The 27,985-nt window shown below is 37.4% G+C and overlaps 1 protein-coding gene across 2 annotated transcripts; it reads right to left on the reverse strand.

The window, feature by feature from the left end:
- Nucleotides 1-1,201: 1,201 nt before the first annotated feature.
- LOC137295899 (uncharacterized) lies at nt 1,202-27,736 on the reverse strand. Of its 2 annotated transcripts, XM_067827468.1 has the most exons (8): nt 27,657-27,736; nt 21,355-21,399; nt 16,617-18,943; nt 12,349-13,914; nt 10,899-11,067; nt 9,934-10,063; nt 4,944-5,156; nt 1,202-3,853 (listed from the first exon to the last, which is right to left on the reverse strand). In XM_067827468.1, the coding sequence occupies exons 3-8, from the start codon at nt 18,925-18,927 to the stop codon at nt 3,713-3,715; spliced, it is 4,530 nt and encodes a 1,509-aa protein (XP_067683569.1). In that variant the 5' UTR covers nt 18,928-18,943; nt 21,355-21,399; nt 27,657-27,736; the 3' UTR covers nt 1,202-3,712. The 2 variants fall into 2 exon arrangements, with proteins under 2 accessions (XP_067683569.1, XP_067683568.1); XM_067827467.1 differs by lacking the exon at nt 21,355-21,399.
- Between the last annotated feature and the right edge of the window lie 249 nt (nt 27,737-27,985).

Here is a 27,985-nt window from a genome sequence, read left to right on the forward strand (position 1 = left end):
AAAAACATTTTGCGTAGTGTCCTTAAATCTTCACATATACGTATAATCCATTGTCATATGATCTGTTCTATAAGTTTTTTTAATTCTAAAATTAGTCGTATTCTCCTCTATGATTTGGAAATATGGGGCTTAGGTAATTATGACGTTGAAACTTTACAAATGTTTGCATGTAAACTATTTCTTGGAGTTAAATCCGAAATGTTGAACCATGTCATCAGGAGAATGTGGACGTTATCCCATGTATATGCTAACTTAAAAATTCCATTACTTGATAAAGGCAAGAATTATATTGATGCAAACTTCTGTATTCTAATGGATACAGTGTTTGAAATTATTAGAATATACTCTGAATGCACATCATGTCCTTCACAATAAAGAAGTTTTAAATACATTTCTTGTATTTATGTGTATCACTTCTTGTGAGTGATGCGAGTGAGGTTAGTTTTATGCTGCACTCAGCAATATTCCAGCTATATGATGGTGGTCTGTAAATAATTGAGCCTGGACCAGACAATCCAGTGATCAACAGCATGAGCATGGCAGTTGACATCACCAACATTTGATTAATTTTATAATTTGGATAATTATAACTATGGGTTGGTCATGGTCACTTGGTCTCATTCTCTACACAAGGACGTGAGGTTTTCTCCTTATTACAATATGGGGAAGTGTATCCAAGGCACAAGTGTAAGTGAGTGAGTTCAGGTTTACCCCGTACTCAGCAATATTCCAGCTATATGGAGGTGATCTGTAAATAATTGAGCCTGGACCAGACAATCCAGTGCATGAGCACCAATCTACAAAACTGGAAAACAATGACATGTGTCAACCAAGTCAGCGAGCATGACCACCCATTCCCATGAGTCACCTCTTACAACACCCGTAGTCACCATTTATGGCCAGCATGGGTTGCTGAAAACCTATTCGAAATTGGATCTCCACTGGTCATATCACTTCTAAATGCCAATCAAAGACTACATAAATTGATGTTGTCCCATGAAGCAGCCATAAAAAACATTCTAGCAAAATCACAGATGTCTCTTAATAACTGAATCTAGGCCACACAAAAACAGTGGTTGACATCAAGAGTAGGAATTCATATTGCCACATTACCTGGCATACATACTGCCCACCAGTGTTTTCATGACCTTCGTGGCTTTTCACACATTCCACTCACAGTAATTCTCACAACACAAACACAGAACCACAGTAACGATTTTAATGATCCAAAAGAAGTTTTCAACCATCTGAACAGATGTTTAGCAGCACGAAACAATAATCTGAACCACAAAACCTCAAATTAGCACCATATTTCATGACCTTACACAACCTAAATGACATATCTCTGTGTGGCAAATTATTGTCAAATTTAATATCACCGCATTATGCTGGAGGAGTGTGAGCAGGGTTGACAATGTGTCTGTTCAACTAAATTTGTATACAGTCTTTCGGGAGGAAACAAAAAAGCCTTTTAAAAATATTTACAAAGCGTATCTGCCCATGTCTGAAGTCTCAGGTTCAGGTCTGGAACAGACAAACTTGGATCTTAAACATCAATTTGCATCAGCCATGAGAGCAGCCTGCAAATGACACAGTAATACTGATACTAGAACACAAACTAAATGGGAAGTGACTATATTAAACTATAGTCACCTAGCTTAAACAATTTCTTAGCATTATTTTCAGCAGATTTTAGTGTTGTTACACAAACTGTTATTTCCAGGAATTAGTCGACTGAACCATTACTTGACTAGGGCTTTGGGATAATGGCTAAAGTCACGTTCTGAAAACAGCCCTGATTTTCAGCCTTCAATTAATATGGTGAAAGGAGCAACGGGCATGTTCCTATGACAATACCTTAAAACAAACGTAATGTTAAAATTCAATAGCATTCAAACCTTTCAGAAGTGAGCAAATCTACAACTTTGGTTGGAAACACCATGTTAATGATAAGTAAACAAAAGCACTGTTTGTAGCTTATTCACCCACATGAGATTTTATATTTTAGAAGAGAGTGAGAATTGGGTTAACGTCACTTTATCTGTTCAATGATAATTTGAACCAGCTGAGCAACCAAATTCATTGTTTTAGAAGGAAAGGATGTTCAATCTGATACTATTACCTCTGGTTCAACAAAACATACTGGTATACATGATCTTAACATTAATTAAGTTTTAATACTCAAAGGGCTTTGGGGAAAGAAACCTGTGTATGATCCAGCGTACATGAGGAAGAAGGAATGGTTTATGGATTACCAGAGCAGACCATTCAAGTCATATAACCCACCAGTCTAAGTAAACTTAGACTCTGTATTACTTGTTACCCTGCTTATACTGAGTCCAACAAACCCTAGCAGAACATCGTGTCAGCTAACTTTTTCACATGACCACACATACCTGTAGAACTTTTACCTTGACAGAGTTTGTACCTAAACGTTTCAGAATGCTAATTTCTGTATGATCACTTTCGAGTGACGCACATGGAGCATGTCACAACAGTGAGTTAACAATCACTGGAAATAGCGGTTTTGTCAATATTCAAGAATGTCAACTTGTGGAAATATTAGCTAATTGTAACTATATCATCAGAAAGCCCTAAGTGAATATACTGCTGGTCAAATAATTTTGTTACATACAGATTTTCATTTGTTGAGAGATCAGTGTCAGTAACTGGGCAATTTTGCAAGTCCCACAAAACCCTAAATAGTAGTCGCTGTTTGACTGGTTAAATCTGTTTGTCCGTCTCACATTTGATTAGATGGTCATAGGTTAGCTGATGCAGCCTTCTACTAGGGTTTTCTAGTTTTAGTATAGCAGTGTTAGAATAATACTGAGCTTAAGTTTACTTGGACTGTATAACCCTTGGAAAAAACATTCTCCATCAAAAGTTTCTAAAAGGCAAATCTGTAATTGAAAGCCTTATTGAACTCAACAGATACCTTAAATACAAATAAGATATGAAGTTCTAAACCTAAAAAGTACATTAACAAGTGAAAAAATAAGGAAGAATTTCTCCTGGTAATATTAAGTGTATGAAAAATATTACAAAACATGACTTAAGTTAAATAATCAAATGGAATTCCAACAAAATTTAATGCATATTCTTTTTACTGCTTTGCATTCTGAAAAAGATCATCAGAAAACACCAACTTTTGGAGACTTGGCCAAGAATGTATGGACATAAAAGCTGAAGGATAAACTATCTCTGCTGAGAACACTATTGGGATATGCAGTTTTCACAACATTTAAGCTTTCCACAACATACAGCCTTTTCCAACTTCTGATCTTGGCTACTGTTTTCCCCAAAGAATGAGCTTTTCTATATAACTCAGGTAATTAATGATCTTGGCATGCTACAGTGGCTCGAACTAGGTGGTTTTCAAGATTAAAACTGTACATACTGTTTATGCAAATTTATTCTCCACTTTAAGAGAAGCAGACTTTAAAACCAATGGGATTCCCATAAAGTAACAATACCAGATTTCATAGACACCCTATGATTATTATCTACACTTAGAAATCATATAGAGACTTAAGTGAACAGTATTAGCATGCATTTTGGATGCCCTTCAATTCAAGCATACCTGAAAAAATAATCAAACAGTCATGTGAGAATTTTCACATCCAGAACACTCTTCACTGATTCCTCTTTTCATAAAGTCTTTGAGGCATTCATGCGGAGAATTGTCACCTGCCACATCAAGTAATCTCCTTCATATACCATACATTGCAGAAGTGTTGCTGCGACAAGCTTTAAGAACCTGTCCAACAGATATCTCCTTGATTCTGGCCACTTCTTCTGCAACCAAAACTGCCATCCCTGGATGTGACAACTCAAATGATCCTTTTGGTATCTGAAACATTGGTATACATTTGGTGAAACAAAGGTGTGTTTGATGTATTGAAAGCAAATTTCAGCTACAAATTGATTTCACAGGATATCCCACACAGAAAATAATACATACCAGTAATAGACAATAAATCACTCTTTCCACAAAGTCAATTGTAGCCTTAAGAGTATAGAAGAGTTATGGTAAAGTACAGGAGCTGGAACACCAGTCACTGAATTCCCATTTAAGACATCTCATATCATCAAAAGCAGAATATATTGAAAGGGATAAGACTGTTTGTTTGCCATTACCCCTGAGTGAGGGAAGACACTGTTACTGACAGTCCACACAGCAGAGGTAAAGGTCCTTCACCAACTAAGTTCTCTCTCTACTGCAGACATGTTAAGTATGTGCATCAGAAGAGATACTGAAAACATTGTGAGATTGTCCTCTCACTTCCACCTTTTAGTAACAGCAATATTCTACCAGTGAGTTATCCCACACTCAGCAATATTCCAGCTAATTGACGTAGGTCTGTAAATAATTGAGTCTGACCAGACATCCAGTGATCAGCAGCATACGCATTGACCTACGTAAATGGGATATGATCACACATCAACAAAGCCTGTGACTACCCGATCCTGATACTGCCTCTTGCAACAAGAATGGGTTACTGAAGATCAATTCTAACCCATACAGGTTACAATATCCTACCATCCTGTCAGGCCACATTCAACAATGGAGCATGTAGCAAAGTAATAATCTCCCCAGCGTTTGTTGTTTAATGTTAGCTCAGCAATATTCGAGCTATATGGCAGAGGTCCACAAGTAATCAAATTTTGACCCGATGATCTGGACACCGACATTGTAAACATTAAATCTGACTATGTGGGTGTCCATCATACATAACAAACCTACAGGCACAACTGCAGCTAGTTTGTTTAGGTATGGAAGTTGCAATCACCTTAGTGCCAAGATATCATCATGCAACATCTTCTTGATCCACTGCCATTAGCATGGTGGTTTGGGATCAGTTCTACTCAGGAACAGCAGTGGAAACATTGCCAAGGATGCACTACAACAACTGTAGAGAGTGATGATGAGCAGAACCTACCTGTCTAGGGACAAAGTAAGGGGCATCAGTTTCTAACAGCAGTCTTCCTAGAGGGATGTGCTTGGCTACTTCATGAGTTGGCGTGGCAGAGCGGAATGACACAAGGTTGGTGAGGCCAATGTAAAGCTTAGGAAACTTGGTGAGCCACTTCTTACACTGTTCATATGAGCCAGTGAAACAGTGACAATGGATCTTGTAGTTTTTGGGAACAATCTGCAAGCCAAATTAGTAAGCTATGTAAAAGAGCAAGTATGGTTTTACAGTGCTTTTAGAAATATTCCAGTAATATCACGGCTGGGGACACCAAAAATGGACTTCACACATTGCACCCATGTGGGAAATCAAACCCTCCGTTGTGACAAGTGAAAGCCATAACCAACTAGGCTACATACTGCCCCAGCATGTACATGTATCACTGACATATTACTGTGTTGATGTCACTCATCATCCCCTGGCGAACATTTTCAAAAGGTTTGAAATGTGAACGTTGTCTGAGAGTGGTCCTGGATGTGCATATGGCTATAAAAATACACAGAAATATAGAATATAAATTTCCTATCAGTTGGTATACACATAAATACACATACCTCACTGTTTTGAGAAAAAGACACTGCAAAATATTGTCCAGAATTTTATGTGTTAAAAAAAAACCCAATGAAATTACTGCACTTTACATAGTGCACTGATAAAAGCACTGTGCTGCGCATCTTTACAGAAAGTGTGAGCAAAGAAAATACAGCCTGAAGAGTATATGAAATGGGTTTATGTGCTTATGAATAATGATATATGCACTACATTAAAAATGACTTTCAATAATGTCAGGAGAGGATTTTCTTCTATGATGTGAAATGACAACAAAGAGGTTATACAGGTATAAAGACAAGGGGGCATAACTCCCCTCTGCTAAACACTAGATCAATGTAACTCTGATCACTCGGAGAAAATTTGTTGTGGATGTGGATGCTACAGTTACATTATGTTTTGTTTGCAGAGAACCAAATTATTCCTGTGCAAAGTTCCCCAGTGTGAACAAATACATTTTGGTAGTTTTAGAATTCATAAGAAAAGATGACAATGTACTACATGAGAAAGCAGATAATTGCAATTTGGATGGGGAATTCTGTGATGTATTCACATTAATGTAAGTGTGTTTTCGAAATTTTTCCCAAAATATTCTAGGCTCATCGGCCACATTTCAGAATTATAATTTCTGATTACATGAAAAATCGATATCAGTGACCACTGATATGTAACTTTTGAAATTCAATACTCCCAGCAATTAGCCGATTTTCACATTTCAAAACATCAATTCTACCATGGCTATGTGGAATGCTTGAATTTGATTGGTCAATCAATAAAATCAGATGGTATCAATTTTTAATGAAACTGTGTCTGATTTCACGGCGCTTCACTGCGCACACATACAACACTGCTATGCGTTCGGTTCCAAATGAAATTTAGAGACTATCAATTCTGCATAACATTCATCTAATTTAACAACAAAGTATATTTAGCTCTTAAATAACACTGTGAACAGTGTAAAAAACAGGAGATATTTGTTATAAAGCACTTCTTGAAAGCTTATTTTAAGTACTTGAGTTTTGTCTGAGATTACAGTGGATGGTATCAAGTAACGGAATTTCTCACAGAATTCAAAAGTGCTAAGTATACTTATGTGCGTGATATATATAGAATTCTGTTGGACTTCTAAGTGAGGGTTGTCCCTCTGGCATCCAGGGGGTTAACATAGTTCAGCATGTATCTTGCATTTATCACAACAAATTACATCCTCTGAACACAACACAGAGCTGGAAATAACATACAAAGGATAATTTGATAACTACACACAGCATTTCATCAGCCTCATCAACAAAGCTGACAATTCTTCGTATTCTTAGAAATATCAGAACTTAACTGAGACGGGGACTGACATCAATCTTCGCATATGGAAAACAATGATATATATCAACTAAGTCAGTGATCCTGCAGTGATATACTGAAGACTCATCAGGGATAGAAATACATACTTCTCTAAGAATGCCTTAGGGCACCTGACAACCATTGTAGGTGTCTGTCCCATTTAGTAATTAAGGGTGCCCACATACTTTTGGGAATAAAATACTGTAACAATGATGCGAATGTTAGATAACATCAAATCTAGTTTTTTTCTTTCATCACTGTTGTGTCTTCTGCTTAAGATGGCTTTCTTAAAGGTCACATGCAACGTAAAACACAACTTTGCAAATTCTGGTACCTTTCGGTATGCTCTTACCGAAACAAATTATAAAAAATGCCAATTCAACCTATAAAGTTGAAAAAAAAAAACGCGATGAAAAAAAAGCCAGCGAAATCGGAGTTCAAACGTTTCACTAAATTCCACCCTGCGCTGGGGGGAAAACTGGTTTCAACAGTTGTGCTGCGCTGCGTGCATAACGCATGGACAGTGAATAGGTTCGTGGAGCTTGAAACAGTAACCATATCCAGCGTCTAAGGTTGTGAGCAGTAGTCTAATCTTGGTTGTGTACACAAACAAGTAAATAATCTACTCATTACGTAAAAAATCTTGTTGATTGTGGTAAGCAGTCACTGTCACAGAGAAAGCTCAGTGTCTGGTTTATTCACACCTATATGTCTGTCGGCCTGTCTGCTAAAGATAGCATGCAAAACACAGCTTCAATCATTGACCACATGCATTTTGAACTTAACACCTATCAGACTACACGACATAAAGAAAATACGTTGATTTATGACTCGTGCACCCGAGTCCCGTCTCTGCCACATTATGTAATTAGGCACGTGTGATACACATGACATGTTTTTATGTCTGTGGGTTGCAAACAAACTACATTCATTTTTTTCGGATGACTGGATCTGACGGAAACTGGTGCAAACTCTTGTCAGTTTCAAGTTCTGCTTTGTACTTGGACGAATGACAGATTCCAGCCACACAGTAGTTTACCATCTCTACTGACATGATTTTTGATTGGATCAAGCCCAAATTCAGAGAACATGTATTTTCCAAACCTAACATCTCTATATACATTCTTCATGGATAATGACTTCTTTTAGGGTATATGATTTTGTTTGACAACAGTATATGAATCCATACTGAAACGGCGCATCAAGTACACAAAAAGAAGTTGTTATCCATAAAGAATCTTACTTTCTTGTGACTGGCTATACTTCTAAAATCAAACAGATCATCTTTCTGTACACACAATGAACCCTCAGCATATCAGCAAATGAAACAGCCAATCGGAAGCCGTTGTTACACTTGAGTGCATATCCAACCGCTATGACTGGGTTCGGTCTCCCAAGGGCTTCGTTTCGGGGGAAGTAAGCCCAAGTACAAAATATTGTACTTTTGAATCGCGATTTGTACTCTTATAATTTTGTTTATTTGTTTTTTTAAAAGCAGACATGTATATTATATGTCATGAATAAGTGATGAATGTGTTTAAATTATGTTTGATTTTTTGGTTGCATGTGACCTTTAAGCTTCATTTGTCCTTGAACTATAAGATGGGGTCCATCGTATGCCACATTTGCATTTATTGTCAGCAAACTTTGTTTTGCACCAAGGAAATGTCATGAGAGTGGAGAGTGTTTTCGGCTTCAGCTTAGATCTAAAGTCAGTTTTGACTCTCCCCATCACTGAAAACCCTCTCTCACATTCTGCAGATCACATGGCCATCACAAGAGATATGTGAACCAAGGCAAGCATGTGTGGTACCACCTGAAAACTATGTCTTGTTTTACCATCCCTGACAATAGGTCAATGTAAGTCAGATAATATTGATTTCTCTTCTGGAGGGGACAAGCTTCAGTCAGATCAGGCAATTTGGTCAAACAGGATTCCTGAATGATGCCTCTTCCTTTGAGGTGATCAGAATAATGGTCAACAATCGTCTCTGGTCCCTTCCATAGTTGACCAAGTAAGCTTTTCATGGCAAATTACAAGGGGAGAAAATATGGAATGCATCTATCACATCTTTATTCCCAATTCTGCTATTCTGGAGAAAAGACTTTCTGCTGTTTTTTTTGTCAGACCTCGAAATTCTCAAAATTCATTAATAGCTTTCTTGATCAGTGTCTCCTTGGAAGCCCATGTTTCTTTTTATCAAGCTTCACTGTCCTCCAGTACGCCTGTTTATGAAATCCTGAGCTATTAGGTCTATGTCTATTTCAGTAAGTTTGACACAAGCTGCATGCATTCTCACTGTCAATGTCCTGAAAACAATCTGACAATGAAGCAAAGTAGAGCAACATCAAGTGCATGAACACCACAATATTCAGAGGCTTCATACTGTCTACAATATTCTTGCCTTAGAACTTGTGCCAGTCGTATTTTGTATTGTAACCTGGCTGCAGTGTGTGCTGATTACAGTGCTCTACTTCAGTGATTTGCCCACCTTGTCCCAAATATGTTGACTGGCCTAATGATGTTGATACCCAGTGCATCTCCTGTCTCGTGTAGACCTGTCCAGTTGAGACTGAGTGGTGATAGAATTTGTAAATATCTACATAAATCCCCATAAAAATCATCATCACTCCCACCCCGCCAAGCCATAAAGGCACCAAGAACATTTTGCATCCATGCCATTTCAATATTTTCTGTCTGGTAAATCGAACCCTGCCCATACTAACCTTGATGACTTCATGAGATTAATTTGAATGAAGAGGTTACATCACATAGACTATTATTTATTGGTGTCACATTTTGTTAAGATCCCGACTTTGTACCTAGGGACTGACCAATTTTTTACCTACTATAGGTCTCAAAAGTCCTTTGGACCACAAAATTATACAGATATGGCAACAGGTGAAAGTGATTTCAGCTGAAAATCAGCTGGTGGTCTGGGGGCCACAGGCTCCAAAAAGGGTCCAGGATCGATTGATTTGCCTCTAAATCCGCAGATTTTCACAGATTTGAGGAAAATTGCCATCCTTGATTATACAACACTGGTAAATGTGTGGCAAAAGGCCCTACCTCCTCCATAATAGCCAGACAGTCCTCCTCCGCCTGCCGACAGTGGATGACCAGTGGCTTCTTCACGTCCAGGGCCAGCTGTAGCTGGTAAGCAAACATCTTCTTCTGTAGCACTTCATGTTGGCGAAATCTGCAACAAACACCAACCACATCATCCTGTGAAAATGAGATTAATTTAATGCTGCTTTTACTAACTTTTAGCAATATTCAAGAAATATCACGGCAGGGAACACCAGAAACAGGCCTCACACATTGGACCCATGTGGGGAATCAAACCCCAGACTTCTGGGTGACGTGAAAACACCAGGCTATTCCCACCGCCCCATTCTCCTGTCAGGAGGCTACGGTTACAGTAGTTCTGGTTTGACAATCACACTGCTACTTAGTTCTCAACAATGTTATACTGTTAGATAAATTGAGCCACAAAAATGTTTCACTCTTCAGTACACAATATTTTATTGATCTCTGTGCAATGGTGTCACTGACTATAATTCTTTTCAGTATTGTGTTGTTTCAGGTTTGGTTTCTTACCCTGGTCTAAGGTTATTCAAACAGTAAACTGTGGTGCCATTTACTGGAGAAGTTCATCCATGGTATACCATGCTCATTTACATGCTCATTTCAGCTGGGTAGATAACTGAAGGCAGGTGAGCCTTGGCTCCATTTCTTAGAAAGGCTTGAATGTGCACTAACTAAAATGTCCTAATGTACGAAATAGATGGAAAAGATTTGTTAATAATTAGCACAAGTTTAGATCTGTCATTGTTACCCTTATAATGTGCCTTAAGTAATAGAAAACACATGAACTCCACCATTTGTTCATTAGGAAACTGGAAATACATCATCCAGATTAAAAAAATATATGACTCTTTGAAAGATTTAAATATGCAGTAGACATTCATTATTTTCCTAGAAAATAAGAAGACACCTATTTGTTAAAAATGTTTATTTTTATGTGTACTCACGTTCCAGAGTAGTCCAGGCCTATCTCTCCAACTGCAATGACTCTTGGGTGATGAATGCACTGCTTGAGACCTTCCACAGCCGCTGTGTCAAAACTGGTGACATTCTTCGGATGACAGCCCATAGCTAGCCACACCTTACTTTCCATCACCACATCCCGCCACATACCACCTACACAAGAAGACACTGAACATCTGAATATCGTGGAATTAAACTCAACAACTGGTCAGTTATTTTCAATATTTTTATCCTAGTGAGTCAGTAAGGTTTTACACTGGTTATAGCAATATTCCAACAATATATGTTCTTGTATAATGCTTTATATTAATATTAAACTGTGATAGACAATACATGGCATTAAGACAAAATGTTTGTTTTCTGTTTACTGCCACACTAAAAGGGTAATTCTATGTTTTTCTGGGCATTATCATTTGCAGAAGTCCAAGCAGAGCAGTTAAAAGGACAGAGGGCTTCTGCAAATGACAGTGTCCTGAAAAAATAGCATTACTGCTATCATAGACAAAATGGACAAAATAAATATAAAAATGGCATCAGTTTTGAAACATTTACTGTTAACAACAAATGACAGAGGTTACCAAGACACTTTCTAAATATGGAAATGTCACAGAACATCTTCTTTTGAAGCACTTAGTACAGTGTACACTGTAGAACATGGTACATCACTTAGTGATGACATCTGGCCATTGCCCTTACTACAAGCCGCTAGTTTTTTCAAAACATTAAGAGTTTGTGAGTCAGAAATATCGTCAATAATGAAACTAAAATTCAAACGAGCCAAAGGTGATAGAACATCAAGAGCTGGGCAATTTACGACACCATCAAGCATTCTGCATGTATTACCAAGTTACAGCGGCTGTAGGATTCAAAGTAGGGACAACTACTTCAACTCATTCAGCCTTTACTGCTTATTTTTAACATTCTTTGTGGGCATAACTTCACATCTTTGTGTTTTTAAAGAGTTCTTGGTGTTCTTATATATTCATCATGACAAATTGCTTTAATGTCCTTTAAATATTTGACTGACAATATAATTGATGTTTAGTAGCTGCACACAGGCATTTTAGCTGAATACGTTCAAGAAATTTATATGTGCCCACAGTGATTATTTTCACCAAAACAGCTAAATGAAGCACTAAATAATAAAATGACTTCATCGTCATGAAGATCAGAAATCAAACACTGGCCCACTCATTTCTGATAAGGTGTAGGTGTTTTTATGATAATTCTATCCATTTAAACTATATCAGTAATATACCAACAATCCATTGGCATCAAGGAACCAAATAGGCAATATTTACAAGGATGCAGTGATTCAAGTGATGCAAGTTGTCTAATGCCACAGTCTAGCTCTATGATGTCAGAACAATAGAGGGATTGTGACACCTGCTCTGATGGAAAGTCATAAAAAATGGTGGCAAAGATCACACTTACCTTTCGGGAGAAATGATGCTGGATTACAAAACACTGCCACACAACCCTCAAAGTTCTCTGGGAATGTTTCTTCATGTTTCAACATGTACTTGGCAAAGGTACCTTTAAAGCCCTCCCTACTGAACAGGAAGTCTAAATGGCAGTGTGTGTCAATGAACCCTACTCCATAGCCTTTGCACCGACTTTTCAGACGGATCTTCCAATCAAGTTGAGGAAAGTTTGCATTCAGTCGGGCATCATTGTGCAGGCGTGATGCATATGAACTTCTTCTAGGGACAAATACCTCACTGTCAGTTCTCAAAACAGAATCAGAGACACGTCTGTTCTTGGCAGCAAGGAAATAACTTGTACATGACTTATCCCCACTTTGCTCCTGAACACTTTCTGAAATTTGATCAACAACTGGTCCTGGTGCTGATGTTGTCCTGCTTCTGAAAGATAGAGTCTGCTGGCTTCTGTATTGGAAGCTAGTAGAAGTAGACACAGGACTAGTGATGGTTGCGGAGCCTGTATTCATAGACTGGCTCACGTTTGTTGGACTAGTGGTACTTGGAGGGGGATAGGACATATATCCTGGGGAGTAGTTGTTTGGATATGATGCAAGCCACTGAGGGGGGTAAAATGCAGGCACAGGGAAGCTCATCCTGGGATCTCCCCAGTACGGCGGACACATTGGCATTGGATGTGGTGGAGATGAAGAGGATAGTAGTGGGTTGGTTTCTGTCTCATTTCTTGACTCGAGAGGTTCATGACCACATGCGTGAACAGACGTATGGGTTTCTTTCTTCAAAGACTCGGGACTCTTCCCAATGGCCCAGCTAGACCAGTGACCTGGAGGGATTAACTGAGGAATATGTGTCTTCTCACAATAGTTTCCAGTTTCCTCATACTTAGGATTGACTTTTTGAAAGTTCTCATAAGAATAGTGTCCAGCCGGTTTCATCTCCCCTCTGATACTTGCTGGAATATTTTCTTTCCTGTCAAGTGTCTCCAACTTATGAGTTTCTTGAGGGGCAGTATTATACTGCTTTTTCCTCATCTGACTCCACAGCTCAGGCTTTGTTCCTTTAATGTTTTGGCTTTCATCATTCATCAAACTTTGAGTTACATTTCTCTTCTTATCATCGAAAGAGGACATCTTGCACTGTCCTATCATCTCTCTCCTCGTCTTCTCCCAAACCTTTTCTCTGTTCAAGACCTCAAGTTCTTGTTCATCATATGACATGTTCCAGTCCACACAAACACCAGGCATGGCATTGGCAGGTCTGGGAGCACTAAGATTGTGTAGTTTCTTTCCAGACACCCTCAGAGTTTCTGGTAAGGACCTCTTATTCCCAGTAACACATGATGCATACGACTTACTTCCTGGTTCTGCATCAATATAGTTCTGATGGCCAGTACTGTTATAATTCAGATCGATCATATGCTTGCTTGCAAGTCTGGCCATGACCTCATCCTCACTACTAGATTCATAGTCCACAATCCTGTGATCCCTTGTACCTGCAGGAGGAACTGGAGGAGCTGACTGGCACTCATCAGCTGGCATTGTTGAGTCCACTCCTTCCCCTGAAAGATTTGACAAATTTATCATAATATCAAGTTGGAAGACACATGGTAAATCATGACCAGATTTTAAAAGAAAGGTACGATGCTTCAAGGATACCAACATTCCTTCATAATAGGATAGGATTTTTGGATGATTAAAACATTCGAGTAGAGATCACGAGAATTTAGAAAATGGATTTGTGCAAAGGTCAAATCAAAGTTCAATTTTAGGTCACAAGTGGATGAATGTATTGGTTATGTAAGGCTAAGCATCATTTACTTGAAAAAAATCAAGGATTTGAATCCATTATCCAATATTTCCGTTATCCAGTATATAACTTTGACTGTACAAAGTTAGAGTGTCCAGCAATTTCAAAGGCTGTCGGTAACCGTGTCGGGCAATTTATAAAATCTATTTTCTAATTACTAGTGGTGGTCCGAACAATTGAAATAATCAAATATTGGTTACAATGACAAAACAACAAAGCAATCGATCATGTTTCCTCATAACTGAACACAAGCAGTTCTGGAACAAGCTTGGTTTTGTCTGTTACATTTCATAAGCACAACCACCTCTTTCCAAGTCAGGATTGAATTTATCTTCAAGACTCAAGGAAATTTATGCTCCCAACACAGGACTGAAGTTAGTGTTTTGTTACTTGCACTGGTGCAACCCAATATTACAAACTGCAACCTAGTTATGAGTCTAACTTGCACAAGGTTCAAGTCAGTCTTTGACAAATAAATCACCAATAAATCTATAAGAATAAATATGTCAGCTCAGTTTTGAGCTCATCTTTGAATAGCTATGGCACCAAAACACTGCTATTCATATACATGTCTAGGCAATGACAGCTCATGTAAACAGCTATCAGCTGTGTCTCTGTGCAGCTATGATTTCATGGGTACAACATCACATCACATATTGTTTGTGCATAAAGAAATATAAGCAGGAATATTTGATAAAGGATGCTAACCGATTACCTTTGATGACTGATTGGTTGTACCAATCATCAATTATGGGATTTAAACCAATTCCCAACACTACTGAAATATATATATATATTCATATTCCCGTGGACATGTTACAAAATAAATAATAGTATTTCAATTCCTTGTTGAAGTGACAAAGTGCATGATATTTTTCTTCAGCTTATACTTATATACATGTGCAGCGTAAAACTCAACTCACTCACTTATATACATACTATTTAGCAGGTAGCAGAATATCATCAGCCCCAAAGGAGAAAGAACAACCAAAAAGGATCAAAATCAACCTGAAGGTTTATAATATTGGCAGGTGAACAATTTAGCTAAATCCACCACAACATTTTTTGCCAAAAGTTTTTATTTACAGAAAATTACACTCCCCAAAAAGATGAATTATGGATTCAGGCTCCGAACTACAAAATGTACAAAGATAATTCTCAATCATATGCATTTTAATCAAGTATGTACTGACTGGAAAAATTCAGTGAAGCAGCCTGAATAGCATCTATCTTAATTTAGCATCACACGAGGTTTTAAAGGGTTATTATTAAGATATTATTCCAATTAATATTAGCAAAAGTTTCATATTCCTATTTTTCAATGATCTTCTACTTTTCACTTTCTGCGATTTAAAATAATAGTTCTTTTTCACACGAATGAGATCATTTATACTTATGTTTGTAAAGTTATCTAGTATCACATTTGAGCTTTTTTGATACCAGTTGTTCTGAGGTATTTATTAATGGTCTTAACAATTCCATGAAACTCAAGAAAAACGTGATCATTTTTAAAGATGACTGGTATTTGAAATGCTAGCCGGTCAATGGGCAGTTGCAGAAAATGCCAGCTGAAACACTTATCACACAACTGTACACATTGCCAATCATTGCATTAACAAATTAGGTTCTTTCGAGTATCATTTACTCACAGCATTCTACAGACACTGACTTATATATCCAGTGTGCAAAACAGCCACTGGCCCCACTAGCCTGTGGCTGGTAAATATCCAGTGGAGCCAGTAAATCTAACCCAAATCACTCTCACTTGTTAAGTTCTAATACACTTATAAATCATAAAAAATTATGGCCTGATAATGATGGTGTTTTGCATTTCAGTAATATTTTGCTTAGTGTCTGCATTCAAAATTCAGCCTAGTAAGCATGTTGTGGGCTAGGAACTTTCAGGAACAGCTAGCCTGTGTGGCAAGCAAAATTGGAAAAATATTGTGCACATGGCTTATAACTAAGGCGATAAAAGTTAAACCAGTCTGGCTGCCACACAGACAAAATGCCATGAACTGGGTAACTTTAAGTAGTAGACATGGTAGAAGAATATCCTTTTTCTTTCATCATGACAATTAATTCATATTCACATGCATTGGTTCCTGTAAATCTTGAAATGAATGTGTCTCGATACTACCATCACCAACAACAGCCAAAGTGTGACTATGAAATGAGACTCCCTTTTGTGGTATATGTAATTATGAAATGGCTTCTATAAGATTTACAGATGTATAATATCCATACATTAATCGAAAACTACTGCTAAAAAAATCATGATGTGAAACAGAGAGTTCTTTGATTTAATACTTAAGCTGGTATTTCTGTAACCCAAAGTAATTTTTTTATATATAACTACAATATATAATTAACAAGAGCCAAAACCACAAGACCATTCTGCATTTGATTAACTTGTGTATTAATTTCAAGATTGATAGCATAATGACAACTTACAACTATGTGAGTATGAATATGGATAGCCACCCTGATAACTATGCCAGAGGCTGTTGTAGCAAGTCTGGAGTCTGCTGGGGGACATGTTGGGATCATACATGTCATATCTTGGATCCATGAAAGGTGTCCATCCATAAGGCCAGGTCCAAAGACAGCCTCCTCCATGATTTGGGGGATGGTGAGGATTCATTCCAACATGAAGCTCTTGTCTGTCAGGGTTCTGAGTGATGTTGAACCAAACATTTCCTCTCCGCTCCTGGTGGCTGTTCCTTGCCTCCATGGGAAACATTTGATGGCCAAGATCAACGTTTGCAATATATTCCATAAGCTTCTCGATTGATGCTCTTGACTTGATGTTCTCTAATGGAATACACAGAAAAGGGAAACAGTTCTGTGGAGGAGTATCCTGGATGTGGTAACTTGAGTCTTGAGACAGCTGCTCTCTTGGACGGTCATTATGTAGCTGTTCCTTGTTGAATTTGTTTTGCAAATTCCGTGGCAGATCCTGATCAACATTTCCAAAATAAGCGGATCCTTCCTCTCCTCTTCTCCTCTCATTTTCTGACTGCATGTGGCATATACATGTAGGGGCATGGTCAAAGAAGTCTTCTTGAGAAAGGAAATTGTACTTAGCATTATCCCTCACAGACTCCATTCTGCCAGTGACAGAACCTTGAGAATCTAAGTCTGACACACAGCCATGATCACTGGCAGTATCAGAACTGTCATCTACAAAGCCAGTACATTGTCTGGATCCAGTTTCCACTATTGGTTTCTCTATTTGCAAGTCTCCATCATTCAAAATATCACCCCCTTCTGAAAGAAGATATTGGAAACTTCCTTCAGAATCATCACTTTGATTTGACTGAGACAGACTGGAAGTTTCTCCCAAAGGACACTCTGGGTCAGATACTTCATTAACTGGTTGACTAGGTTGTTCCTTTTGATTGTCATGTTCCTCGGGTATAGATAGAATTCTCCCACTTTCTGGAGATGTACTTGCTGAGGATGGAACTGACATAAGATCAGTGGACCAATCCTCACATTCCACACCAGTCAGTGTCACATCAAGACAATCATGAACTTCTTCTGCAAAAACAGATGCATACTGATCAGAATGAAAACTTTCATTTTCACCTTTCAAGGCTTCAGTTTCCACTGTCCTTATATCTTGCTCCAAGTCAGATAAAGAGTTACTGTCCTTTTCTGATATCCCCAAGTCTTCCTCCTGTTTGTCTGAAGTAATGTCCAAAATCAAAGCATTAGCATCAGTCGATGTAACAGGTGATCTTGAAGCCACTACCATAAGTTCAGAGGACCAGTCTTCATCATTACTTCCTTCATTAGTATCATAGTTGAGTAAAAGATTATCTGGGAGCGAGGTGACAATGTGGTCAGAATTATCATTTTCTTTCAGTAGTTTTCTGTCATCTTCGTTGATATCAGAAAAATTGTGCATCTTCCATTTACATGTATCCTCATCCTTATTTTGTAGCATTCCAATACTAATATGTTTCTGGTGTATCTTTTCAACCTCTTTCCTAGTCTGCTCCACAAAGTTGTGAAAGTCTGGCCCTTTTTCTTTCTGACAACAATGCAGTTCATCGTACGGATCCGTTTTCTTCTCTGACTTTTGTCCTCCAACATAACTCTCCTCTTCATTACACTGTTTTTGAGCAATGCTACTAACTGAAGAAAAGGCATACTCTGGTTCTTCATCCTGAACATGGATGTCATGGGATGCGGGTGTTCTGTCACAGATATCAATGCTGGATTTCCTTCTACCTAAACCAACTGTAGGGGTGACACTACCACCAACACCTGAACTGACTACTCCTCTGTCGTGACAATCATCACTTCTACCAGAGTCAACATCCAGTAAGTCTGATCCCCAGTCTTCCATGTTCTTCAGAGCATCCTGTTTGTTCTTCTGTAATCTAGGGTTATTTTCTTTCCCCTGCAAACTTTGACCAGATAAATTATCCAGTGAAAGTGTTTTGGATACACTGGGTGATGTTTTTTGTTCCAGAACATCGTGTTTGAGCACAGTGTTCTCATATTCATTTCTCGTCCTTACTGACAGAATCTGACCAAGATCTTCTCCATCACTAAAGTTCTTCCTTAATATGGCTTCATATCTAGGTGAGGTATCAGACGCAGTGCCATTATTTGGATGTTCAGAACTGTTCACTTTCGTTTCTTGGGGTTTGGTTTTGGGTGCCTTACTGTTCTTTGCAGCATCTTGCACGGACTTGGCAAATATTCTCAATATGCCTCCAAGATGCCTCCTTGATACAGGCCTCTGTTCCATGCCAGGCTGTTTATTCCTGAAATAACAGGTACAAATGTTAACAAAGTACTGCTACATCAGAGTCCTCAACTTCACACATGCTTCAATTTTTTTCCACAAGGTCTTCACAAAACTACACTCAAACAGTAGATGCCATACACACTGAATGTGCACAGTGGTGATTCCCTAATTCCAATGTTATGTAAATAGGTATTAGTTGTTAAAATACACAGAATAATCTTGTATTGGAAATATTTCACGCTGACCAAGCTAGCTTTTTCACATATTGGTCGTATCTCCACACAGTCCTAGCACAATAATATGCAATATGCAGAATTTATCCGGATCCAGTATGGTCTTGGATCTATAATATATGACTATTATCATTAATCAGATATCATTTCTCAGATAATGATTACTGTACACTTCTAGGATGACTGTCTGTGACCTGAAAGTTGCTGATGACGAAGCACTAACATTATTCAGATATTACTATTACTCAGATAATGATCACTGTACATTTCCATGATGACAATGACTAGAAAGCTGGTTTGTTTGCATGCATGTAACTTGTTCTCAATACATGTCTGCGGTATTAGTCTACCTGATGTAGTTCCACATGGAATAATAGTATGATCTACCATCATTAACCAGATATTACCACTACACAGATAATGATCATTGAACATTTTCATGATGGGTGAGCCCAGAAAGCTCCCTTTTTTGTATAGATGTATGTATGCATTCAATGCATGTCAATGTGCTATGAAGTATTATTAATTGGAAATTTTCAGTACTTAGAGAATGATCACTGTGAACTCTCATGATGATCATGACTAGAAAGCTGGTTTGTATGTTTGCATATATGAATTTAATACAAAATGCCTGTTTTATATATAGCAAGTCTACTTTGACCTCATATGGTCCCACAAGGGATAATTATGTGATGACATACTATTCCACATCTGATGTCATCACTTCTCATACGATTACTCTACAATTCCAAGATGACTGACTTGAAAGCTGTTTTCTTAAAATATGCATGTCCATATTTAATACAAAGTGCTTGTTACATACAAGTCTACCTTGATCTAATGTGGTACTATTCCAAGTCTGATGTTATCACTTCTCATATGATTACTGTACAATTCCATGATGACTGACTTGAAAGCTGTTTTTATGTATGCATGTCCATATTTAATACAAAGTGCCTGTTACATAAAACTCTATCTTGAGTGAGTTGAGTTGTGTTTTACGCAGAACTAAGCAATATTCCAGCTATATGAACACTTGAAACCTGTGAGTTTGTATACAGGTAGCAAACATAAAATGCTTCTTAAATAACTATCCCTATGGTTCTGCATAGAATATGAGGATGTACCACTATTTATCACTACAGAACACCCACATGAAGGTGACTTTGAAGGTTCATATATATGCCTGTATGTATCATTGTATGTATCATCATGATCATTTTATGCATTCAATAAGTGCCCAATGTATTTATCTAACATGTGTCTCTTGGAAATAAAAACAAAAAAACCACTCTGTTTGGTGTACATGTGACATGATTACAAATATGCTTGCTCCAATGCTTAGAGTACATATTGCATATACATGATTTGAATATCTACAATGTACACTCTACAAAGAAACATTTTCCATAATGATCTGTTTGTGTGTTTCCAGTATCATTTAATCCTACATGAAGCATTCAATATCTGAACTTTTAGTACATTATGGTCATATAATTGTTTCTCAACATATCATACAGAAGACTTAGCTCAATTTACAAATCTGCATACACTTCTGGACCCTTTAATGATGTACAGCCATATTTGCAAATGGGATTTGAAAGAATGAGCATGGTTTTAGGCCATTTTTAGCAATATTGCAACAGTATCATGGCAGAAGACACTAGAAATGGGCTTCACACGTTTTACCCATGTGGGAATCAAACCCAGCTTTACAGCCTTTTTAATGTTTGGATGAAATTGTGAGACGGAGGTGATACAATATGGGACTTAAAACTAAAGACCTTTCACAGGCCAACTGAAGGATGTTTTGTTGTTCTTCTGACGAAGACAAAAAAAAAAGGAAGATAAAAAATTTAAACTTTTCTCATTTGGAAATACTGTGTAATTTGGATTTTTTCTTTTTCTTTTTCTATCATTTGGTGCAAACTTTGAGTCTACATTTTGATCTGGATATATCCCTGTATCAACACCTGACGATAGTGGCAAACAATTACTTTTTAATCCAGATTAGCCCCTTAACTTAAAAATCAGTAAAATAAAGATCTGAAGAATTAGTATTAAATTGAACAAATTGCAACGTCACAGTAAGTGTTATATAAAAGTAGACTTCACTGATATGACCATATCCCATATACAAACACAACTGTGGCAAAACAATTTAAATACTGAAGAAAGTTTAAGCTGAACTCACCAATCTTTATTTCTTGAAATTTACTTGAAGATCTGTCAAACAGGGCTAAAAGTAAAATGTCAAATTAAGGATATCAGACAATTTTTTAGTTCTCTTGATGTGTTCCTTGGGAGTTGGCTGATGGCAATCATTCACTTGATTATCTTGTTAAAGGGTATCTTGTACATTCACTGTGTAATCTTAAAACCTGATATTTTCTTCTTGTGCTTTCATGAAATGACCTGTCACATAATACTGAAAACTTATTTTTCAGGACTGTTCTGGTCATATTGGGAACATTAGCAGTAAAAGTTTTGAAAATCGTGATGATATACAGATAACCACTCATTCTTTCACATTGCACTAAGGTTACCTTAGTGTTAAGTAACCTTAGTGCAATGTTAAAGAATGGGAGTTAAGGTTAACCTTAGCTTTGTGAAAGGAGCCCCAGATAATGATAATCAAACAAGTTATTTATTGAATCCCAAACTATCAATAATGGTGAATATTAGTGTTCTTCTTTGATGTTTGATGCCACACTCTAATATTTCTGCTATGTGATGGCGGCTGTAAATATCAGGCCAGACAATCCAGTGATCAACATCATGAGCACTGATACTTTAAATGCAGAAAGTTTATCAGATGAATAGCTTTTTTTTGTGCATGTGTGTGAAGTTAACACAAGTCCTGCTGTATAACCATGATAACAAATAAAGTTTCAGTCATTTTATGCATCAAACATGTTCTGTTTTTGTCCCATGGGTTCCTTGCTAATACGTTCCATGATATATCATCTTGCCTCATTGAACTGGTATTGAGATATATACTGTCTCTCCACTTAGGCCATGACACACAGTTCTATATAAAACCATCCTCTTGGCAGACACTACTGACTTGATTACTTTAGATTTGACTTAAGTGCATTGTACTAGAAACCTCTCCTGTGAAATCATTGTATCTTATTAATATATAAGAAAGCAGATGAAAGCAAGTGACCTGGACATATTGAACTTATCAGGACATTTGGATATGAGATTCTACTGGCAAATAAAGATAAGTTGAGCACATTGGTGCAAACGATTATGATTGTAGGGGCCCCTGGTGGTCTGTGATCAAGTGTAGTGTAAAACTGACATCATACATCAACCAGGTGAGTCTTAGGAGCAAGGCATGTGCAGCTATGTGCGGATTGAATTCATCATCATGCACTGCACATGCACTAGCCTACATCTGCTCTACCTTTCACAAACCAAACAGGTTTGCTCACTGCCGTGCAAAACCTACTTCTCATAAACGTGTTGTCTGCGCAGGTCCAACTGATTCTTGTTTGCCAATAATTCAAGACAAAACCAGCCTGGCATTACACAACATGACACTGAGCCACACCATGTCACAGTCATCTATTCCAACAGTTACAATCTCCATGTTAGACTTGCCTGAGTTCAACGTCACCAAAAGTGATTAAAACATCCAATAAAATCCTTCATAACTGTCAATGGTTCCTAGGTCAAGCAGTGCACATTTTTGCATGACAAATGATAATAAACAGCAAAAAATCATTGGCAAGCCTTAAGCTGTTCAGTGAACATATTCATAAAATAAATACACAATTGTCAGTTGATCCAATCTCACAGATGCTACAAATAAATTCATGTTGTATTGATTTTGGGTGGTTCAAATATGACAAATGTTTATAGAAAGATTCTTTTTGTACACATTTTCTAAAATAACAGATAATAGGATAGGGCAGACTAATGCCCTCTTTTTTAACAAACCACTAATGGCTATGTTGAGGCACAAATATTCACCATTAAAAATCATCTGGAGATCAGTAGTTAAGAAGACAATGGCTAATGAACGGATACAAAAAATAGAAATAAATAGTTCAGTTGAATGGGGTTCATTTTTAAAAAACAAAACAAAACAAAAACACTTGCCACAGGCTTCCACTGACTAATTTTCCACTTACCATTATTTTACTCAGGATGATCATTGTACATGCAGAACACTGAATTTAGTCTCTCTACTTGATTTTAAGTAAAGAAGTAAAGGTTTATTTCAATATTTAAAATTGTCAACATATCTGTGCAACTGCCTTTGGTGTAAAGGATTGTTTACTGAATTATTACATTAACCATTTGGAAACACGCAGGTTGTAGGTTTGAATCCAGGTTGCTGACTAAACTTTTTCAAATTTATAACAATTTACATCCTGGCAATCTGATCACATGATCAGAAGCACATTGGCTCAGGCAGTCAGAAGGCCTCCTTGTTGTGAGCGAAACACACCTAGTCATGGCAGAACACAGATGTGAGTAACTTCTTCAATTTATCTTGCTTCTATGTCCAAACGAGATACCAGAAAACATATTAGATGTAATTGCTTATTTGGAAATTAAGGATTTTGAATATTTGTACACTTTATTAGGTTCAGTTGTATTGTTTACTCAGAAGGTATTTCGTTTCTCTTTTGTAGTTTTTCTGAACCCCTCGTCCACTGTTTTACAACGGTTGAACGTATGCTACAACAGCGATAAATGGAAATAAACTTTGGTGAGAGTGTTTCAGCCCAATGTGATTCTTGAAACAACAATCATAATAATGCTGAAGTAATTATGAAACAGGGATGGAAGTTATTCGTGCCATCGTACATATGGCAAGGCTAAAATTGAATCAGATAAGATTGAAATGGAAGAGTTAGTTTAGGTTTACGCCGCACTTAGCAATATTCCAGCAAAATGGCGGCGGCCTTCTTTGCATAACTGAGTGACCAACAAACATGAGCATTGATCTGTGCTATTGGGAACCAATGATGTGTCAACTAAGTCAGCTAGCCTGACCACATGATCCCATTAGTCATCTCTTACGACAAGCAGAGTCACCTTTTATGGCAAGCATAGGTTGCTGAAGGCCTACCTATTCTATCCCGGGACCTTCAGCGGTCGTAGTGCTTTGGAGCTGCCTCCCTTTGGGCTGTCTTCTGTGCATAAGTGTGTTTTGACTGTTAGTAAACATGAGGCAGATCATGAAGCATCCACACTTTGCTGGAATTAACAAGAATCTGTGACTTTGTATATAAAGGTTGGTTGTTGGACTTACACTCAGAGCTATACTGGAGTTTGGCCTACCTACATTTGTCTGCCTCTTTGTCAATGTTTGAAGTACATTCAAGATTGCTCACTGTGTAACAGCAAGTGTAACTGTCTCACTGAAAACCAAGCCTTTGGTGAAGTGATATTATATTTGTGATCCATTACTTTAGATTTGACTCAGGTGCATTGTATCTTGCTCTTTAATCAATATATATTATTGAATATTTTAGACTTGTCATTGTTATATTTTGCTGGATCATAGGGGATTTCTTAAACCTTTTGTCACGGTAAATTTTTAACTGTAACAAAATGGCACACTTGATTTGTTTGCAAAAGTGCATGAAAGAACATTTTCACACTTGTGATCTTTCATGATATAAAATGACACTGTGAACAATGGCTAATGATAATGTGTACAGGTCAGCCAGCCAGCTAATTATCAATGTCTTTTCAAAGTCTGTCAGTGAATAAACAAAAATACATACCTAGCATTGTTTTAGTACTCATGATTTATTAGTTAATGTTACAATTGCAACTTCTACATTCTCTTCAAGTGATGTAATGTTTTGAAGTTCATTTTACTAGACCATGAAATTAAGACAATCCTAAAAATGAAATGGCACACTTAAATTGTCATGACAGTGTTTGTGAGGTACACTTGAAAAAAAAAATAATTTCGAACCTTGTGTAGGAATACATCAACATGGTATTTGATGTTAATACTTACTGGACTATTTATCAAGAAGTGATAAATGACGTTGCATCACTTTGATGCGTCTCCACCAACATTTAAACAAAGGTAACATCTTGCAGGTCATAAGAAAATAGACCACTGAAGATCCAGGGTAGAGTAGGTCTTCAGCAACCATGCTTACCACAAAAGGTACTTATCATAAGAGGCAACTAACAGAATCGGGTGGTCAGGCTTGCTGACTTGGTTGACCCACATGTCATTGGTTCCCAACAATGATCAGTTGACCACTTGATTGTCTGGTCCAGACTTATTTACAGGCTGCTACCACGTTGCTAAAATACTGCTGAAAGCGGCATAAAACTCAGCTCACTCACTATAAGAAAAGAATGACTTGGAAAGGCACATCAATTTAAAAAAGTCAACTGGGGGAAACACGTCGTCAGAAACTGGGGAAAATTGGCAAGGGACTTAAAACTATTGTTTGCTAATGAGACACAGGTAGTAACTGGAAAACAACCATAATATGTGTTTTGAGAAGAGGCCCAGAGAAGACAAGACCAGTATGTCTCAATATGTTAAAAATTCAAAAGCACGCATCACAGTTTGGTGGTGGTTGGCAGCTACAATGGTGTAGGTGTACTGGTACCAGTCTAGAACAAATTAAACACAGCAAAGCATTTTCATATACCTGTCAAACCTATTATGACCTGTTGTTACCAATAATTTCTCAACTAACCCTGGATCTTTCAGGACGATAATGCCCCTGTGCAAAGGTCTTGGGACACCACTGCTTGGTAAGCTATGACCAGCATATCCAGCACTGACTGAATAATCTAACTTAAGAGAAACTGAAAAAATTATCTCTTATCATGATTTGATAGAGACTGATATTAGACCAATGAGGTCACCAAAGTTTCTGCAATACTTTTGTTTTGTTAAGGTATGTCAAGATGTAGGTATCAAGCAAGACTTAATTTCTTACATATTATCAGCTTTGAAGAAGAAATGTAATTACATTGATTTCTTGACATATGTTTAATCTCTTGATTCATCTTTCAATCAAATATTGAACTAACCTGTGCATTGTATAGGTGAAAGGATATATCACACTAAGAGCAAATGCCTTATCATTCCATGGCTTGTATTTTCGAAAATAACTATGTCAAATTACATTTCTCTTAGGATGTATTAGTCATTCAAATTTTCACTGAGGAATATTTTAGCAGATATAAATACTGAACCTGGAAAACCAGTGATCAATATGAAGAGCATCAAGCCAGTCTGCTGGAGCATGGATCAACTTGTACAGGATTTTCAGACTACTACTATTTTTAGATACATGTTTTACTCGTGAACTGTCGCATTATTTATAGCGAGAGACGGTATGTGGCCTCATCAAAACTTGTCACCTCCACTGTCACTCCTGCAAAATGTTTCGCATCAGACTTCCTGATGTAAGGACGACATCAATACTATTACGAATGAACTTTATTGGAATCCTGGATACTTTTTGTAAAGTCTGCTACTTTGACATTTACAGATTTGAGTCATATACCCATCAAAATTGACTGTGGATACATCCTCAGGGATGCAGAAAAGGTCCAAATACTAGTTGCAAAAATTTTGATCTAGTTACATTAAGTCTGCCACTAGCTGGGACATGATATCATTTGCAATTTAATAACTGTAACTGTGTGATGATCTTGATACACAGTTGACAGTGATTGGGAATAATATTGATTTGATCCCTAAAGAAACTGTTTCAGAGTTGTTTCCTCACTGATTCATCCATGCAATAGCACCGTATCCTTAACTGTCTGAAAACCAGATAAGCAAATATGTACCTATACAGGCCAACTCGTCTCATCATCCCTTGACAGTCTAGTATTCAACATTCCATCATAATACTCTTTTTTTTAAAATTAAGACATGTTTTTGAAAAGACTGGGATGGAAAAAATCATCATATGAGTAAACTCGTATTCCAACCAAGGCCTTTGATAGTGCGAAGTCGTCCGGTTATATGCTGGACAAGCTAGGGAAAAGCTCTGGATCTTGAAAAGTACCTGGGGCTGGGCTACATCAAATATCTATCTTTCTTTAGATATATGAGGTATAGAGGATGCTGATATGATTTTTCAAACAGTTGGATATGAAAGTATTTCAACTGTCATTTATGAAAATGCAAAAAAAAATTGTCTAAAATCAATCAGTGCGGAAAACTGAAAGTAGTGGTGATCCCCAATTACGTTATAACGGCTAAAATTGTTTCTTATTAAATTTCTAATATATGGAACACAATAAACACATTTTGGAAAACTATCAATTTATCTGATTCGGTTTAAAAGAAGCTCGCCCTCTTGCCCAAAAGTTTAGTAAACGTCGGATCGACTCAGCAACATCTGACACGCAACACGCCGTTCCATGTCAGTGTCTGAAATAAATCATTTCCGCCAGCTTTCGTCTGATATTAGAATGTCAGTGAGGACACTACAATAATATGTTTCAATTATGTCATAAAATATCATTGACACTTACAAATTTGAAACTAATAAGGAGAGAACTTCCAGCTTTCCAGTCCTCCGCGTCTACATCGTGTCTTGGAAAATCACGTGATACGTCGCGGGAATCTTAAAATGTCACATTGGAACCATGGCACTTTAAACGGAAAACGATTGAAAGTCTTGAGACTAAAATTCTCACTAAGGTGTCTTAGATTTTGTTTTCAAATGCTACAATTTTAGTATGATATTGTATAGAGATATTTAAAATTGTTTCAACGTCTGTACATGCTGAGTCCCTGAAAACGTTTAGTGCCATATCTTTGGGTAGTGTCCCAGAAATTGATGTTGAAAATAAGGTGACAG

Source organism: Haliotis asinina, chromosome 9 (assembly GCF_037392515.1).
Source record: "Haliotis asinina isolate JCU_RB_2024 chromosome 9, JCU_Hal_asi_v2, whole genome shotgun sequence".
NCBI classification, from domain to species: domain Eukaryota; kingdom Metazoa; phylum Mollusca; class Gastropoda; order Lepetellida; family Haliotidae; genus Haliotis; species Haliotis asinina.